This window comes from Eschrichtius robustus, chromosome 14, assembly GCF_028021215.1.
Source record: "Eschrichtius robustus isolate mEscRob2 chromosome 14, mEscRob2.pri, whole genome shotgun sequence".
In the NCBI taxonomy this organism is placed as follows: domain Eukaryota; kingdom Metazoa; phylum Chordata; class Mammalia; order Artiodactyla; family Eschrichtiidae; genus Eschrichtius; species Eschrichtius robustus.
Genome location: NC_090837.1, coordinates 24,771,388 through 24,790,551, shown reverse-complemented (window position 1 = coordinate 24,790,551; position 19,164 = coordinate 24,771,388). Strand labels below are relative to the sequence as shown.

At 43.9% G+C, this 19,164-nt stretch overlaps 1 protein-coding gene across 1 annotated transcript in view; it reads left to right on the top strand.

Annotated features, from left to right (window-relative positions):
* SEZ6L (seizure related 6 homolog like) overlaps positions 1-19,164 on the top strand; it is an 82,420-nt gene that overhangs the window by 57,343 nt on the left and 5,913 nt on the right. The window contains exon 14 of the mRNA XM_068562428.1: positions 15,850-16,044. Coding sequence (XP_068418529.1) covers positions 15,850-16,044 — 195 coding nt within the window. The remainder of the gene's footprint in view (positions 1-15,849; positions 16,045-19,164) is intronic.

The window sequence follows — 19,164 nt, the reverse complement described above, 5'->3', positions numbered from 1 at the left end:
ACAGGGATCGGACCCATTGCTTAAGAAAAGCGTGAGGCTCTGCAGAAGGAACAAAGCCTCACGCAATTCCTGGGGTTTAGAGATGTCAGCTGCACTGCTATTTTATGAGTGTGTTTTGAAGGGATCCATTAAGGGCACAGCCAGCCCAAGCTCCCAGAGCTGCACTGAGGTCTCGATAGTGCTGGGGAATCAGACTTTAAACAACAACAAAAAAATAGAGGTTTATTGTATGTTTATGTTTATTGTAAACTACATCTTATGTGATGAACAGAGTGTAACTTAAGGACGTGGCTCTCTCCTGAAGTAGCTGTGTTTTGTCACTTCTCACAAGTATCAAAACAGGCTTTGTGGAGTTTTTTCATGGCCACAAACAAGCAGCCCTGCCATTTAGATGGACAGAAGCATTCACTGTTTGGAAGACAATTGGAAAGCAAGAAAATCCTTGTCCTTTTCCATTGGATAAACAGATACAGGCAGACCTCAGAGATACTGTGGGTTCAGTTCCAGACCACCACAATAAAAGAAAATATTGCAATAAAGCAAAATTTTGGGTTTCCCAGTGCATATAAAAGTTACGTTTAGCCTATACTGTAATCTATTAAGTGTGCTATAGCATTACGTCTTAAAAAAAAAAAAAGTATGTACCTTAATTTTAAAAGACTTCATTGCTAAAAAAAAATGCTAACCCTCATCTGACCACACAGGGTTGCCACAAACCTTCAATTTGTAAAAAAAAAAAACAAAACAAAAAACACAGTATCTATGAAGCGCAGTAAAGCAATGCGCAATAAAACAAGGTATGCCTGTACTTATTGAGCGCTTATTGTATGCCAGGCACCATTCTGAGCTGTCACACGCATTAATTCACATTCACATAATTAATTAATAACAGAGATGTTCGTTGCTTCTGATAAAGAACAGAGCATGGTCAAATTCAAACTCTGGGGAGACCTTCCTCTCTTTCTATCCATGAGGCAGCCAAGGCCAGGGTCCCCTGTGCTAGTCCATAAATTCAGCTTTCTCAGCCCACGAAAGGGATTTATCGCACAGACCCAAATAAATGAAAAATTTAAGTGCACATCATCTACTTCATAAATTTTCCTTAATTGACATCTGATTCCTTTATTAGAGGAAGATTTATGTTTCTGGGTTCCCATTTTCTCTTCTCAAAAAGGGGGAAGGTGTGGTAAGAACACAACATGAAATGGACCCTTTTAGCAAATCCTTAAGTGTATAATAGAGTATCATTAACTCAAAGGCATGGTGTTGTACAGCAGATCTTTAGAACTTACTTACCTTGCATAATGGGAACTTTATGCCTGTTGATAAGCAATTTCCCCGTTTCCCCTTCCTCCAGCCCCAGGCAGCCACCATTTCGCTCTCTGGTTCTATGAATTTGACCTTTTTTAAAAGATTTTTTTATTGAAGCATAGTTGATTTCCAATGTTGAGTTAATTACTGCTATACAGCAAAGTGATTCAGTTATACATATATATAGTCTTTTTTTTTATACTCTTTCCCATTATTGTTTATCATAGGCTATTGAACATGGTTCTCTGTGCCATCCAGTAGGACCTTGCTGCTTATCCACTCCATATATAAAACCTTACATCTGCTGACCCCAGCCTCCCACCTCATCCCTCCCCAACCCCCTTGGCAACCACCAGTCTGTTCTCTATGTCCATGAGTCTGTTTCTGTTTCACAGATAGGTTCATTTGTGTCATATTTTAGATTCCACGTATACATGATATCATATGGTATTTGTCTTTCTCTTTCTCACTTACTTCACTTTGCCTGATAATCTCTAGTTGCATCTATGTTGCCCCAAATGGCATTATTTCATTCTGTTTTATGGCTGAGTAGTATTCCATTGTATATATGTACCACATCTTCTTTATCCATTTATCTGTCGATGGACATTTAGGTTGTTTCCATGTCTTGGTTGTTGTGAATAGTGCTGCTATGAACATAAGGGCGCATATATCTTTTTGGGTTATAGCTTTGCCCAGATATATGCCCAGGAGTGTCATTGCTGGATCATACGGTAAGAATTTGACTATTTTTTAAAATAAATTTCCATTTAAAAAAAAATTTATTTATTTAGGCTGCTCTGGGTCTTAGTTGTGGCACACAGGATCTTTGTTGCAGCATGCAGGCTATTAGTTGTTTCATGTGGGCTCTTAGTTGCAGCATACAGACTTCTTAGTTGTGGCACGTGAACTCTTAGTTGCGGCATGCAGACTCTTAGTTGCGGCATGTGGATTCTTAGTTGAGGCATTCAGACTCTTAGTTGCGGCATGCATGTGGGATCTAGTTCCCCAACCAGGGATCGAACCCAGGCCCCTGCATTGGGAGCCTGGAGTCTTACCCACTGGACCACCAGGGAAGTCCCTGAATTTGACTATTTTAGATGCATCCTATAAGTAGAACCAGACAGTATTTGTCGTTTTGTGACTGGCTTATTTCACTCATCATAATGTCCTCAAGGTCCATCCATGTTGTCACATATGGCAGAATTTCCTTCTTTTTCAAAGCTGAATGATATTCCATTGTATGTATATACCACATTTACTGTATCCGTTCATCCATCAGTGATGTTTGTTTCCACATCTTGGCTAGTGGAAATAGTGCTGCAATGAACACAGCAGTGCTAAAATCTCTTCAAGATCCTGATTTCAGTTATTTTGGGTAAATACCCAGAAGAGGGATTGATGGATCATAATGCTTGTTCTATCTTTAATTGTTTGAGGAACCTTCACACTGTTTTCCATAGCGGCTGCACCATTTTGCATTCCCACCAAGGGTTCCCTCTTCTTCATGCCCTCACCAACTCTTGCTATCTTTTGTTTCTTTGATAATAGCCATCCTACCATGTGTGAGGTGATATCTTATTGTAGTTTTGATTAGCATTTCCCTGATGACCATGACGTTGAGCATCTTTCGTGTACATGTTGGCCATTTGTATATCTTCTTTGGAGAAATGTCTATTCAAGTCCTTTGCCCATTTTTTAATTGGGTTATTTGTTTGTCGGCTATTGAGTTGTAGGAGTTCCTTACGTATTTTGGAAATTAACCCCTTATCAGATACATGGTTTGCAAATGTGTTCTCTCATTCAGTACATTGAAGATTTCTCTCACTGATTGTTTTCTTTGAAATTGGACCCTTATCTGACACCATACACAAAAATCAACTCAAAATGGTTAAAGACTTAAATGTAAGACCTGAAACTGTAAAAATTCTAGAAGAAAACATAGGGGAAAAGCTCCCTGACATTGGTCTTGGCAATGATTTCACGGATATGACACTAAAGGCACAGGCAACAAAAGCAAATACAGACAAGTGGGAATTCATCGCAATAAAAAGCTCTGCACAGAAAAGGAGAGACTTTATTATTCTGTTTGCGCAAGTAACAGGGAATCTTGGACCACACAACCCTGTGTTCCCATCTGCCTTAGTCCTAGAATTTAGTCTGAGTCCTAGAATTTAGTCTGAGTCCTAGAATTTCAGAGCTGAAGGGAATCTGGGAGATAAAATGCAATTGAGGATAACCTTGAGATAAAATACAGCTGCCCTCATTTTACAGATAATAAAAATAGTTATCTATCGAATGTGTAAGACATTTTGCTAAGCATGTTATATGTATTTGTGAACATATATGTATATATGTGTACAGTATGTGTGTATATACATGCACATATACATTAAGGAAACTAAAGCTCAGAGGAAAATACAGATAACAGTAGTTATCATGTGTAAAATACATTGCTAACTAGATTATATATGTATGTATTTTTGTGAATGTATATATGTGCACACACACATATATAAATGCGTGTGTGGAGGGGGGTATGTAAAGGAAATTGATTCTCAAAGGGAAGTATGACTAAGGTCACAAAACTTCTTTGTGGGCAGAGCTAGGATTCAGATTTAGGGCTCTGATTGCCAAGGCCAGCATCCCTTCCACCAGCCTGGCGCCGCCATCATTTCACCATGGGTGGCAGGGTGCAAACTCACACAGGGCTGTCCCAGTGGAATTGTAGTCTATGGTCCTCACCCCTTAGCCACCACCACATCCCTTCCCAGTCCCCACACCTTTGGGCCAAGTTCTGACACTGACTGGTTGGTTCCTGTTTGGGGTTTAATTGTGTCCCCCCCAAAAACAATGTCGAAGTCCTAACCCCCAGTACCTGTAACGATGAGGTTTGGGGAAATAGGGTCTTTGCAGATATAATCAAGTTAGGATGAGGTCATACCAGATTACGGTGGGCGTTAATCCAGTGACTGGTGTCCTTACAAGAAGAGGGAAATTTGGACTCACATGGAGACACAGACACAGGGAGAGCGTCGCGTGATGACAGAGGCAGTGATGGGAGCGTTGTACCTGCAAGTCAAGGATGCCAAGAATTGCCAGAGACCACCAGAAGCCAGGGAGAGGCAGGGAAGCATCTTCCTTCCGGAGGTTTCAGAGGGAGCAGGGCCCTGCTGCCTCCTTGATTTCAGGCTTCTAGCCTCCAGAGCTATGAGACAAGGAATGACTGTTGTCCTACGACCCCTGTTTGTGGCAGTTTGTTACAGCAGCCCAGGAAGCAAATACAGCTCCCATTTCCCCTTTAAAATACTGAAAGGTGGAAATATTTTTTTAAAAGAAAGAAAAGGCACCTCACTAATGAGGCACAGCCTCCAAAGACCCTCTGGGCTGCAGCAGCTGCTGGGTTTCCGAGAAGCAGCCCCGCTCCCTCCGGGGCCGCCGCCTTTCCCTAAGATCTGCAGAGCTCTGGTAGAAGGTGTCCCTGACACCCATGCTAATGAGTTCACGAGTCAAGCTGGGTGTCAGGAGACACGCCATCCTCCTCCCAGATGCCAGGAGAACCCGGCATGGGGTTCCAGCATTGTTCCAGGCAGGTGAGGCTGACGGGAGATGACACACGAGGCAGGAGGATAGTCGGATTCTAGCAACAAGGTGCCCAGACTGAGGGGGCGGTTGTATCTGGGTTCCGAGAGTATTTTTAACAAGGTTATTGGACATAAAACAGCTTTATTTTTTTTTAAATTTATTTATGTATCTATCTTTGGCTGCGTTCGGTCTTCGTTGCTGCACACGGGCTTTCTCTAGTTGCGGGGAGCAGGGACTACTCTTCGTTGCGGTGCGTGGGCTTCTCATTGCGGTGGCTTCTCTTGTTGCGGAGCACGGGCTCTAGCCAAGTGGGCTTCAGTAAATGTGACACACGGTCTCAGTAGTTGTGGCTAGTGGGCTCTAGAGCGCAGGCTCAGTAGTTGTGGCACACGGGCTTAGTTGCTCCACGGCATGTGGGATCTTCCTGGACCAGGGCTCGAACCTGTGTCCCCTGCATTGGCAGGCGGATTCTTAACCACTGTGCCACCACGGAAGTCCAATAAAACAGCTTTAAAATGTTTCTTCTGCTGAACCAAGGAAACAGCCCTGATTTGATGAGCACCTTGACTGTGCCCAGCCCTTCCCCAACATTCACACATTTAACCCTCACAAAACTGCATGAATGGTTTGCGTGTCCACTTAAAAGCAGGCAGAGAAGGCCCAGAGAGGGTGAGCAGCTTTCCTGAGGTCATACAGCAAGGAAGGGGAAAACCCAGGATTCCAGCTAAAGCCTGCATAACCCCCAAAGTGTCTTCTTCCTACCTCGTACTCTGCAGCCCTGGTTCCCGGGTGAAGCTCTGGGGCTCTACTGTTGACCAAGACTTTCCACCAACAAGCAAATCGTATAAGCTCTGGACATCTGCAGCCTCTGTTCACAGTCACTTGCCAACACCTCGTTTGGTCCAGCTGGGGCTCAAAGCCATGTCTTTTCACTCCTGGTCCATTTACGCCAGGCCCCTTCAAGAATAGACAGGTCAGGCGTAGGTAGAGGGAAGAGTCTGAAATTTGCTCTCAGACCCACCTCCAGCTCTGCTGGGTGACCTTGGACCAGTAGCTTGCCCCCTCTGGACCTAGGGCCCCCATCTGTGAAAATGGATTACTACTTCCTACCATGCAGGTTTGTTGGATGTAATTCGGTCATTTAACAAGTCCTCTTATCTGCAGGTGCACGCTAGGACAGAGGTTCCCAAACTTTCTCAACTCACAGTATCTTTGGAGTGTCAGGATTGTTTCGTAGATTTCCTAGGCCAGAATACCTAACAATTCTATTTATTAAGCAGTTAGGTCCAAACCACTTAATAAGCAGCTGTATCCTGACAACTTAGGAGCTGCTTGAGAAAGTAATGCACATAAATTGAGAGAAAAGATTGTAAAATTTTTATTTCGTTCTTAAGTTAACACTTATTTACAATTACAGTAATAATCCAACTACTGCTGCGGGAGTGTGTGTGCCTGCTGGGCTCTGCCAAACTTCTCAGACTCTTAGCATCAGACTGGACTCTGCCACCTGCATCTCCTTGTTCCACACTGATTTTGTCACAGTTCTTGCTTTTTAGCACAACAACCACAGAAAACCTAGCTTTGCAAAGATGGGGCATCATGAAAAAGAATGTCGCTCCATTGTGAAGCAGTTATACTCCAATAAAGATGTTAAAAAAAAGTAAATAAACTGCAATCTATATGCACCCCCCCAAAAAAAAAAAAAGAATGTAGCTCAATCTGATGTTAAAACTCAATCTGATGAACTTTCTCAAGCTAGGAGGAGTTCACATGAGGCTGGAAGATGTCACTGTGTCTCCTCAACATTTTTGAAAAATCTCACAGCACCCCTATGAGTTCACGGTGGCACCCGGGGGCATCATGGTGTATAGTTTGGGAGCAATGGTGTTAGGTCCTGAAAATATGGCAGAAATGTAGCAATATGTAAACAGACACAATCTGCACTGTCAGGGAGCCTGAGGTCTAATGAAGATGGGGGAGGAGAAACAAGTCTATGAAAGAAATAACAATGGATCCGCAGTATCACCTCCTCCAGAACGACCTCCCTGACTGCCTAGGCTAGGTCATGTTTCTCTCATCTGCACTCCCATGGCTCCTATAGCTACACAGCACTTGCTGCAGCTTATCGAAATGATCTGTTTGTATGTTCAGAGACTCAAACACATACCTTGCTTGCTAGGAATGTATCCAATTGGTTCTTGTATCCCTTGGGCCCAGCAGGCTCAAAAAATAACAGTATTTGTTACTATTACTGTCATCGTCCTTGTTAGCAATACTAATGCAGTCTTTATTGAGTTTCGTGGCTTTGTTGCAGCTTCCCTTCTTTGGTGGCGGCATGGTAGATGGCTGTTGGGGGTCCCATCCAGAAGACATAAACCACAGCATGAAAAATAATGAGGCTCTGACAAAGATAGTGAGGGTTTTATGGGTGGCTCTCCAGAGAGGCATATAGGGATTCCCCAGGAGGCCCTGGCCCTTCACAGCCCTGCCCCCAGAACACCACAAATACGAGATGTGGAGATTTCCTGACCTGGATAGAACCCACATGGCCAGACGGTGGCCATAGTAAAAGTTGCCATTGATGAATCATCCCCAGCGGCCTCACCTTGGCCAGCATGCCAGGCTCTAGCTGGGTGCCCTTCTTCATTTAAAAATTCCTGTCTCTGAGGAAGCAATAGCTCAGAGCAATTCACGATAGCCCAGGGAATTTGAGCAGGAGAAGGGCCCTTCATTATAGCAGAACCATTAAGTGCACAGGACTTCAAATCCAGCAGGTCAGGTTTGCATCTCAGCCCTGCCACTTGCCAGCTGCGTGACTTTGAACAAGCCGAAGCCGGTGTCCTCATCAGAAAGAATGATCATGCCAATCATCAATATAGATGCTCATAACAGTGTGTCTGGTATATAATAAGTGCTCAGTTAACATTGGTTGCTAATTACCACTCAGTTTCACTGCTCCACTACTGTAGAGTATATTACAAATCATTCATAGCAATAACCAAGAAACCTGATTTTGAGCGTTTCGCACAAATGTGCTCTAAAAATGTACATTTTTTCCTATACTTAAAGAGAGGGGGGAAATGGGAGGAAGATAAAAATGAGGGTAGGTTTGTGATTACATCTATAAGACCATCAGTCCAAGTCACTTGAATTCCTGGCATCACACGGATTGCCATCAGAATTGTTTAAACCTTAGACAAGTGATTCTCCACCAGGGGTGAATCTGCTCCCCAGGGGACAATTGTCAAAGGCAATTTCTAGAGACATCTTTGGTTGTCACAACAAGGGAAGAGGAGTGCTACTGGCATCTAGTGGGCAGAGGCCAGGGATGCTGCCGAACATCCTACAGGGCACAGGACAGCCCCACCGCAAAGAATTACCCAGCCCAAAATGTCCACAGCATCTAAGTTGAGAAAACCTGCCTTAAACAATCTTATCTCAAAGTGTGGGTACCTCCTCGGTGTAGGAATGTCATTGCCCAGCCACATCTCAGCTTAAGGATGGGGTCTTGGTCCAGTCTGTATACGTAGCAGGCAGGAAAAAGTGAAGTTCAGAGACATGAATTGATTCACCTGAGGTAACACAGCGGATCCCGGCCTCCAGTTTCAAATTCAAGTCACTTCCCTCATCACTTTCCTGCCATCTTCTGGGAGCTAAAGATAAATACAGATGCCTTCAAAGACAGCTGGTTTCTGCCAGAGGTGGAATTCCATGTGGAATTCTTCTCAGACTCTTACTGATGGTTGGGTCAAAATTGAATTGGATTGACTTTGGAGGCAGAGACTCAAATCATAACTCAGCTACTTCCTTCTTGTGGGACCTTTCACAAGAGACCTTCCCCTGAGCCTCAGTTTCCTCATCTGTAAAATGTCCGTATGGTGCGGTGATTAACAGTGGACTTGGACCACTTGGATTTGAATCCTATCATCTCTCCCACTAACTAGCTTGACAGATTACCCAGCGAGATACCCAACAGTTCTGTGCTTCATTTGCACCGATATAAAATGGGGAGAGTCATAACAATGTCTGTGCCTTGGGGTTGTTGTAATAAATAACTTAGTTTATAGATAAAAGAACTCCAAATAGTGCCTGGCTCATAGGATGCTCTCAGTAAATTTTGGCTATTCTGGTCAGTACTGTTACCATCTTTAAAGATTTAGGGGAGGATTAGAAATAATATTTGCAAATCACCTGGTACAGAACGGGTATTTGAATATTTTGGAAATCAATGGATTAAATTGTTAATTTCTTAACCATGTCAAGACACCAGAGCTGCAGTTCTGAGCCCTAAACCCTTCAGCCCTAAAGTTCTGGCTGGACTTTAAGAGTCTATTTCTGTAATGTAAATCAGTTCATTTGTATCATTTTTTTAGATTCCACATATAAGTGATATCATATGGTATTTTTCTCTGTCTGACTGACTTCACTTTGTATGGTCATCTCTAGGTCCATCCATGTTGCCGCAAATAGCATTATTTCATTCTTTTTTATGGCTGAGTAATATTCCATGGTGTGTGTGTGTGTGTGTGTGTGTGTGTGTGTGTGTGTGTGTGTATTCCACATGTTTATCCATTCATCTGTTGATGGACATTTAGGTTGCTTCCATGTCTTGGCTATTGTAAATGGTTCTGCGTGTATCTTTTTGAATTAGAATTTTCTCCGGGTATATGCTCAGGGAGTGGGATTGCTGGATCATATGGTAACTCTATTTTTAGTTTTTTAAGGAACCTCCGTACTGTTTTCCATAGTGGCTGCACCAATTTACATTCCCACCAACAGTGTAGGAGGGTTCCCTTTTCTCCACACTCTCCAGCATTTGTTATTCGTAGACTTTTTGATGATGGCCATTCTCACCGGTGTGAGGTGGTACCCCATTATAGTTTTGATTTGCGTTTCTCTAATGATTAGCGACGTGGAGCATCTTTTCATGTGCCTCTTGGCCGTCAGTATGTCTTCTTTGCTGGCTGGACTTTAGAATCACCTGGGGAGCTTTAATAAGAATATTTGGGGGGACTGTTTAAAATTCCTTAGGGGGCAGAGCCAACTCACTGAATAACCTAGGGTGATTCTACTATGAAGCCAGGTGAGAACAGCTGAGGACGCCTCCCCCTCATCTTCCTGGACCTGCTGTCAATCTCTTCCTTTACCTCCAGGTCTAAGAATTTGTCCTTTGTCACTTTCTATCTCTGCAGGGCCAGGACAGTGCCTGGTACAGGAAATATTGTGGAATACATGAACATTAAGTTACATGAAGGCAGGGGCCATGTCTGTCTTGCTCACTGTTGTATGTCCAAGGCCTGGCACATAGAAGGTGCTCAAGAAATATTTATTATACTCATTAATCTGTTCATTTATGAAAGAAAATTCCAGGGAAAGTTTGTAGGGAAATCCTTCTGCATGGCCACTGCCACCTGCTGGCCACTCTGCTACACTGCAGGTAATACCTTTTTGTGTGTGTGTGTGTCTTAAGGATTTATCTTCTCTTAAGGATCACTTACTGGGAAGCTGGATTCCCAGGAGGGTGGGAAGCCAAGGAATCAGATCAGCACTTACCTGGGGTCTGAGTCTTCACTCTCTCCCAGTAGAGCACTGGATTTCCAGGTTTCCTCTGAAAACCTTCCCTGACCTTCCCACCTCTGACTGACTCAGTGAGGTTTCTGCTCTGTGTTTCTCCCATCACAGCTGCTACCAAGCACTGGGTTGCAATTACCTGATAACTGTTCCTCTCCCCCACTAGACTGAGTCCTGGGAAAATAGGAACCATGCTTCTTTAGTTCCCTACTCTCTACCAGCTCCTAGCACAAGCCTGGAACATAGGGACAGAGCAAATGTCTGCTGGACTGAAAATTTTTTTTTTTAAACCCAAAGAGTGAATTCTAGACTCTGGAAGTTCATAAACTTGTAAAGTGTAGTGCATTGGGCTGCATTTCCCAAGGAGTATTATATACTCCATTGGCGATACCCGTGTGGCTTTAGACAGTACCCAGTTTAACTTTTCAATGTTAAGAAAATCTTTAAAAATAAAACGGACATTTGAAATCTGTGATTATAAGAATGTTATTATTTGGAGTGAGGCTAAATTATGTAGCACTGTTTAAGTGGAAAAATAAGTTAATAGAAATTTTAAAAAAGATTAAACAATAGTAATGTTGGGATGAAAATATGACCAAAATTGTAAAACCCAGAAAAATAACCAGCATTTATTGGGTGCTACTATATGTTGCTCACCCTCACTTGCATGAGCTCATTTCATCATCATAGCGACCCTATGAGCTATCCCATTTCACAGATGAGGAAGTTGAGGCTCACAGAGGTCAGATATCTTACCCACAGGTGCATAACTAGGATCTGAATCCTGGGCCATTAGGCACTTCAGCCCAAGAACTTCTATTCTGTAATCTTCTTTCAGTTGAATTGATGTAAGGTCTTTCAAGAAACATTTATTGGGCACCTACTGTGTGCCAGACTGCTGAAGATACAGCAGTGAGTAGAAGCCAACCCCAGCTCCACAGAGCCCAGCCAGGTTGAAGAGCAAACTTTCAGAGGAATCATTAGGACATGGGTGCAGGGTTTGGGTCATGATGTTATTACCTGTGTATACTATAAAAGTAAGGCGTGCCCAACCTGTTTTTAAAACGATACATCAATGTGCTATATAGGACTATAAAATGTAAAAGGAAAATTTTCTCTTCCTACAGCTCATACCCCAGGCACACTCTGCAAGGTTAATGATACCTTACCAGTCCTTCTAGGTGTCTTCCATGGACGCGTAACACAATGCTGTCTTTAAGGGTTCCCGTGATTGATTGAAGGAAGGCATTGTGGTTTGACCTGGGGCCCAGACATGGTAACATGGGCTGTTCTCAAGTGCCCGTGGGCGAACTTCAACCATAGAGACGACGTTGGTTTAGTGGAGGGATTAGCTTTGGTCAGGCATCGGCAGAACCACCTGGTGCCTCATTTCTGGGAGTCTGAACCGAAGGGAATGCTAGTCAATATCTCTGCCTCTCTCTCAGCTGCTCTAACAGCCCCGCCCCCGCTGACTTAGGGGGTCTCCTCCAGGTGCCCCTTACTCTTTTGAGCTGCTCTGTCTGACAGCAACTGCCATCTCTTTTTGTTTAATTGTCCATTTACATTTGTTTGCCCCCTTAAAGCATTGAGACCACAGTCTCTGGAGGGCAGGAATGGTGTCTGATTCGCCTTCTGGCCCCACTGCTGGGTGCGTTGTCTGGCATGCAGTAAACACTTGCTAAATGTTTTCTGAATAAAAGCACGAGCGCCTGCCAAGGTGCATCTGCATTGTCGTGCAAGATGCACCCCTAGCCGCCCAGCGACCCAGCAAGTCCCTTTCTACAGGCTGGCTTCCTGGATTGCCGGTATGGGAGGAAAACAGTTCTTCACCCCTGATGAAGGCTGCTATTAAATTACAAAGAAAAAAATATTTCAACCTCAAGAGGTTGGAACCCTAGGAACCTTAGGAACCTTCTAAGCCAGGTCCCTATCGACCCACCCATTCAAAGACATCAAAGCCCCAATTCCTCATTAGTGGTGATTACTGTCACTGAAACATAGTCATTCATTCATTTGTTCCTTGGAAAGGTGATACATTAAAATGCCTTCCTAAATGTCAGGCAGGTACCATGTGTAGAACAATAGGGAGTGGTAAGGATTGTGGCTAACTGGGGAACATATTTCTTATCTAAGGGGGACAGCTTCTACTCAACGCCATGTGAATTGAGTGCTTGGGCTCCAGGTCACAATCATTGCCATGTAGTTATGTGAACCCAGTATTGTCTTATCTTCCAATGTTTCAGAAGAAGCCAGAAATTTAGATTATTACATGAAATACCCTGACTTGCACAAGCTAAGTAGAGCCCATGTGTAGGTCAAATTCATAGAGAAATAGGGTCTAGTTGGGACTTCTGTTATACTATGTGCCATCCACAATTTCCATGGGGCAAGGGGTTATATCTGTTTTATTCACTTCTGTGTCCTCAGTGCTACTTATGTGTTGGCACATAATAGGTGTTCAATAAACATTCATTGACCCAATGAATGAATGAATGCTTCCTGTGATCCAGGCAAGGTGCTAGGCACTGGAATTCCTGGCATGAACATAAGATGAGTTTCCAGCCTGGGAGTGAGTGGGCAAGGTGAGAATCAAACAGTGCCATAAAAGATTCTGAAGCTGTGATGGAGGTCTGTGAAGGTTATAGAACAGGGTTCCAAGGACAGGGGAATTCATGCTGCTGGGGACAGATCTGGCTCCTTGGGGGAATTCTTGAGATCTGCCTTGTAAAATAAGATGCTTGAAACAACCCATATTTATTATCTTACAGTTTCTATGGGTCTGGAGTCTGGGAACAGCTTAACTGGGTCCTTTGGTTCAGGATCTCTCATAAGAGAGACCTGGGGCTGGAGTCTCATCTGAAGGCTCAATCGGGGGAAGGATCCACTTCCAAGCTTTGGAGCTCCTACTCCAAAGACAGTGGAGAGTCTGCTAGCAAGACAGAACTACAGTCTTATATAACATCCTCACGGAAGTGACAGCCCTTCATCTTTGCTGTATTGATACTTTATTGGTTGGAAGTGAGTCACAGGTCCTGCTACAAAGAGCTGCAAAGAGCGTTAATACCAGCAGGTGAAGATTATTAAGGGCTGTCTTAGCCTTTCCACTGCACTCTCCTTTATTTATTTTTTTATTGGAGTATAATTGCTTTACAATGTTGTGCCAGTTTCTGCTGTACAATGAAGCGAATCAGCTACATGTATACACATATCCCCTTCCGCTTGGACCTCCCTCCCACCCCCCTCCCCATCCCACCCCTCTAGGTCATCACAGAGCACCAAGCTGAGCTCCCTGTGCTATACAGCAGGTTCCCACTAGCTATCTATTTTACACATGGTAGTGTATTTATGTCACTCTCCTTTCGATAGGAAGGGGAAGGGCATCTCAGACAGAGGAAACAGCATAGGCAAAGCACAAAGGGGTGAAACAGAGTAACCCATCTGGCAAAATGTGACTAGTTCGATGTAAAGTGAGGAACCATTTGAGAGGGAGGCAGGAAGCAGATGGACAAAGCCCTAATAGCCCAATCTGGAGACCTTGCCTCTTCTCCAAGCGCAGTGGAATCACCAGGTATGAAATAATAAAAGACCCACCTGCTCCACGTTCTAAACCGAGGGCCTGCAGAGTCAGGATGATGGCAAGCTGGGGGATTACACTAGTAGGTTGTAAAAATCACTCAGATATTACAGGAATCCTTCAGGTAAAAAGAGACAGCATGTCATCTCTTCCGAGTTTCACTAATCAAGTGAGTATTGGAAGCTGTGGACAGAAGCTTGTTTCTCTGAAACATGAATGGCAGGTGCAGCTGTGATATATAAAGACTTGGGTCTTTGTACAGCAAAGCAAGATCCAGAAGGAACAAAATGTTTTAGGATTTGGCGTAGAAAACCCCTTGTTCTCTGTTTGTGGGAATGTAAAATGGTGCTGCCACAGTAGAAAACGGGATGGTGGTTCCTCAGAAAGTTACATGTAGGATTACTGTACGGTCCAGAAATCCCACTTCTGGATATCTACCCACAGAATTGAAGGCAGGGTCTCAAAGAGGTATTTGCACACCCATGTTCATAGCAGCATTATTCACAATAGCCGAAAGGGGAAGCCATTCAAGTGTCCATTGATGGATGGATGAATAAACAAAATGTTGTCCAGCCATACAATGGAATGATTCAGCCTTAAAAAGGAAGGAAATTCTGACACAAGCTACAACATGGATGACACTTGAGGATATTATGCTCAGTGTAATACGCCAGTCGCAAAAAGACAAATACTGGAGGATTCCACTTATATGTGGTCCCTGGAGTAGTCAAATTCATAGAGACAGAAAGTAGAATGGTGGTTGCCAGGGGCTGGTTGGGAGGGGAGATGGGGAGTTAGTGTTTAATGGGGACGGAGTTTCCATTTGGGAAGATGAAGAGTTCTGGAGATTGATTGTACAACAGTGGGAATGTATTTGACAGTACTGAACTGTATACTTAAAATGGTTAAGGTGGTAAATTTTATATTATGGAGATTTTACCCAGTTTAAATTTTTTAATAATAAGAATTTTTAATGTTTCAGGATGTGTAGTCTTGTGTGCACAGCAGTTTTTGCTGGCTTTCCAGTCCATCCAGGTGCTGAAAAGGAACTAGATCACACGCTGGCCCTGGAATGGGTCATACTGGCAGGTTCAACTCTCCAATAAGTCTTAAGCTAGCAGGTGTCATTTATGATGCTCCTGCTGTATATGTTAGGGTCATTTGTGTTCCTGCTGTATACCAGGCCCTGAGTTTCCAGCATGCCTTAACAGGCTCATCTCCAGAGAGATTAGTGACTCAATTAGGGGTAGGGGGCATCAGGGAAGGCTTCCTGAAGGAGGAGATATGAGTACTGAGTATTGAAAAACAAGACTTATCCAGGCTGTGTGGGCAGGTGAGGTATAAGGTGAGAAGCAGGAGGAATATTTCATAATTTAGAGACACCACCGTCCATTATTTACTGAGTACTTACATTTCAAGGGCATGCTAAGCATTTGCACACATTATCTTGTTTAATCTTCCAAGTCCCTGTGAGATGGGTACTGCTATTATTGCCGTTTTACTGATGAGGAAACTGAGGCTCAGAGAGGTTGTCGCCCTTGCTGGAGGTCACACAGCTAGTAAGTAGCAGAACCCAGATTTTTAACCCAGATTCCACAGCTTAGTATATCCTACTGTGCCCATGTGTAACCCATGCCCAGAGGTGGGAGAGGGAAAGGTGAGTTTGAGGAGTGGGCAACAGTTCAGTGCAAGGTGGGGATGCAGAGAAGTGATGCTGGAGAGACTGGCCTCAGATCACACAGGCTCTGAGTAGGAGTCCCCAAAGATTTACATCGTCTCATCAGAGCTCCTTTTGGCTTGCATTTCAGCGGAGGAGTCCCTGGCATGTGACAACCCAGGGTTACCTGAAAATGGGTACCAAATCCTGTACAAACGACTCTACCTGCCAGGAGAGTCCCTCACCTTCATGTGCTATGAGGGCTTCGAGCTCATGGGCGAAGTGACCATTCGATGCATCCTGGGACAGCCATCCCACTGGAATGGGCCCCTGCCCGTCTGTAAAGGTAAAGAAACCACCACCTCCCCACCCGCGAAGTCCCGGGGAATGAGGGACCCAGAGATGTAAAGACTGACTTGCAGCGATTCTAAACTTGCTCTAAAAAGCCAGGCTACTGTGTTTCACTAAATCTTAAGACACCACCGTTATTTTGTGCACTGCTGAGAAAGGACATGGCTGCCAATTAAACTATGACACGGTGCCTTCTCCTTGCTTAGCATTTTTGTTTTTACTTACTAAAAGAGCTTAGGTTTTTATCATAAAGGAGAGGCAGCCTGCTTTTGACTCCTGCTTGGACAGTGTGGCTGAAACGTTTCCCGCCTCCTGCACCCCCTTCTCACAACCACGTGGTTCCCAAGGGTGATGGGTGTTCCCCTGTCCCTCTGGGCGTTCTCCCAAGATGCTCACACCTATCCTCCAGGTACTGATGGTCCTGGGCTGATGATTGCACAAGCACAGGCATCTTGAGCGCCACCTGGTGGCAGCGATTGTAATACCCCAGTGATTGTAAGACACCCCCCATCTCAGAGATGGTGAAAAGCGGGGGAAGTGTATTTTAGAATCAGTGAACCACTCATCGTTGAAATTAAGTTAGGGCATACCTAGTGAGCTTTGGATCCATTTATCCGCGTCTTTGAGGTGTGAAATTCATAATCATATTCTAAATATGTTCAACACTTTAGGCAAGTGGATTTAACCTTTTATGGTGTTAATACCCTTTTGAGAATCAGGCAGAAAACTCTGAATTCTCTCCCCCGGGGGAACCGAAACATGCAGTTTTACATTTCTACTTGGGAACCCGTAACTTCAGCGGATCCCCAAATGCTCGTTCATGAAGTTCAGCATTAAGGCTTAAAAATATTTTCCCGGCCAGAATTTCTACTCCTGGGTATAGGCACAAAGTAATTGAAAACAGGTATGCAAACCAACACTTGTACAAATGATCGTAGCAGCATTATTCACAAAAGATGGAAACAACCCAAATGTCCATCAGCTGGTGAATGGATAAGCAGAATGTGGCATGTTCATATAAGGGAATATTGTTCAGCCGTAAACAGGAATGCTGTAACATGCATGAACCTTGAAAAGGTTATGCTCAGTGAAAGAAGCCAGACACAAAAGGTCACACATTGTATGATTCAATTCGAATGAAATATCCAGAATAGGTAAATCCATAGAGATGGAACTCAGATTAGAGCTCCCCAGGGGCTGGTGGGGAGGGAAGAGTAACTGCTTAATTGATACTGAATCTCCTTTTGAGATGATGAAAATGTTTTAGAACTAGATAGAGGTGATGCTTGCACAACATTGTGAATGTACTAAATGCCCCTGAATTGGACACTGAATTAAAATGGTTAATTTTATGTTATGTGAATTGTACCTATAAAAAAAGATTTTCCTTGAATCACCTCATTGAAGCCTCATGACCATACTCTGAGATAGGTGAGCCGTCATACCCATTTCACAGATGTGGACAGAGAGGCTCACAGAGGTTAAGTGACTTACCCCAAACCACACAACTGGTACAAGACAAATCTAGGATTTGAACCCACTTCTGCTAATTATAAATTCCCTGCCTTTGAAACCCCACCAGGTGAGGCAGTCCTGGCCCCTCAGGTACGACAGACTGTCTAGCAGGAAAGATATTGTCTTGGGAGACCATTGCCCTTTTCTCTCCTCTCCATTTCCACTCCTGTGACCCACCCTGCCAACTCTGTAATGAAATAATAAATCACTTCCTCTTCTCCAAAAAAGTGGGGTCCATCGTTTGTGGTCTGGAGTTGGAGAAATGACAGAGCACCAGTGTGAGGCCACCCACTGGGACTCAGGGGCCCTGGGTTCCCAAGGACGCCACCCTGGCCGGTCCAGGAAAGGGCCCAGGAAGCTGCCTCTTAGCACATGCCCCTGAGGCCCACTGATCACACTCAGAGGTTCAACATTTCCTTCCATTCTAAGATTTCATGGAAGCTCGTGCCCTCCCAGACACGCAATCAAGGTCCCATTCATGTCTTGGGTAGGAAGCATCTGCCTTAATCTTTCCATTTTCCTAATGCCCTGGCTCCAGAGATGTCTGCAGTCAGTTAGTTAGTTAGTTAGCTTTTTTGTCGGCTGGTTTTGTTATCATCACATGATAACGATGAAAGTCAGAGAGTCACTTTGACCAAAGCTCTAACTAGGAAATCTCCGTATTATGTAGGACACGGCTATTGCTGGGCCTTTGGGGGCCAGCTCCTCCCACGAACTTATCATGCAATCTTTCCATCGAAACCCTTCACTCTGGGGGTTTTGCATCCCTGAACCCCGTCCCTGTGGGTATATTTTTGTGCTCAGCTATCATGATGACTTGGATGCCAAAGCGTGAAGACACCAGCCCCCATCATCCTGAACTTCCAGAGAAGTTATACAGGGAATCCAGGGAATAAACCAACTCCAGAGAGTTCCAGTCTATGGCAATGAAGGAATGAAAATATGGAATAAAAATCCTGTATTCCAAATCAATATGGAATAAAAGTGAAATTAGAAAGGTTCATATAAATGTATATTTCAAAGCAGGAAAACAGTTTCACCTCTGGCTGGGCTCAGGATTTCGGATTTGGAATTTTGTCTTGCCCCTCACCATTCATCAGCCTTGGTCCGACACAAAAGCACTGAAGAGACCAGGACTATGTAGTTAAGAGCAAAAGCCCAAGAAAGCCAAGCAAGTTTAAATCCTGCCTCCATCACTTAGGAGCTGTGTGGTGTCAGAGAAATCACTTCACTTCTCTGAACCTCTGTTTGCTCATCTGTTAAATGCGGATGAGAATAGTATCTACCTAATGAGATTGTTGTGAGTGTTAAGTGAGCGAATATATATAAAGCTCTTGATGCCCAGTATCTGACATATGGTGAGTATTCAGTAATTATTGTCCTTTTCCTTTCATATCTGTCTCATCTTCTCTCAGGAACTTAGGAAGGGAATGAGTCCAGGCATTTCCACTAATTCCAGTAGCCTAAGATTAAAAAATATAAACAAACAAAACCACAGCACTACAGCAAAGCATGGAATGGACTTTTGCACCTAATTTGGGGGAGGCTTCATGCAAACAGAGTGAATTCACTTGACATTGACCAATGCTCCAATTTCTCT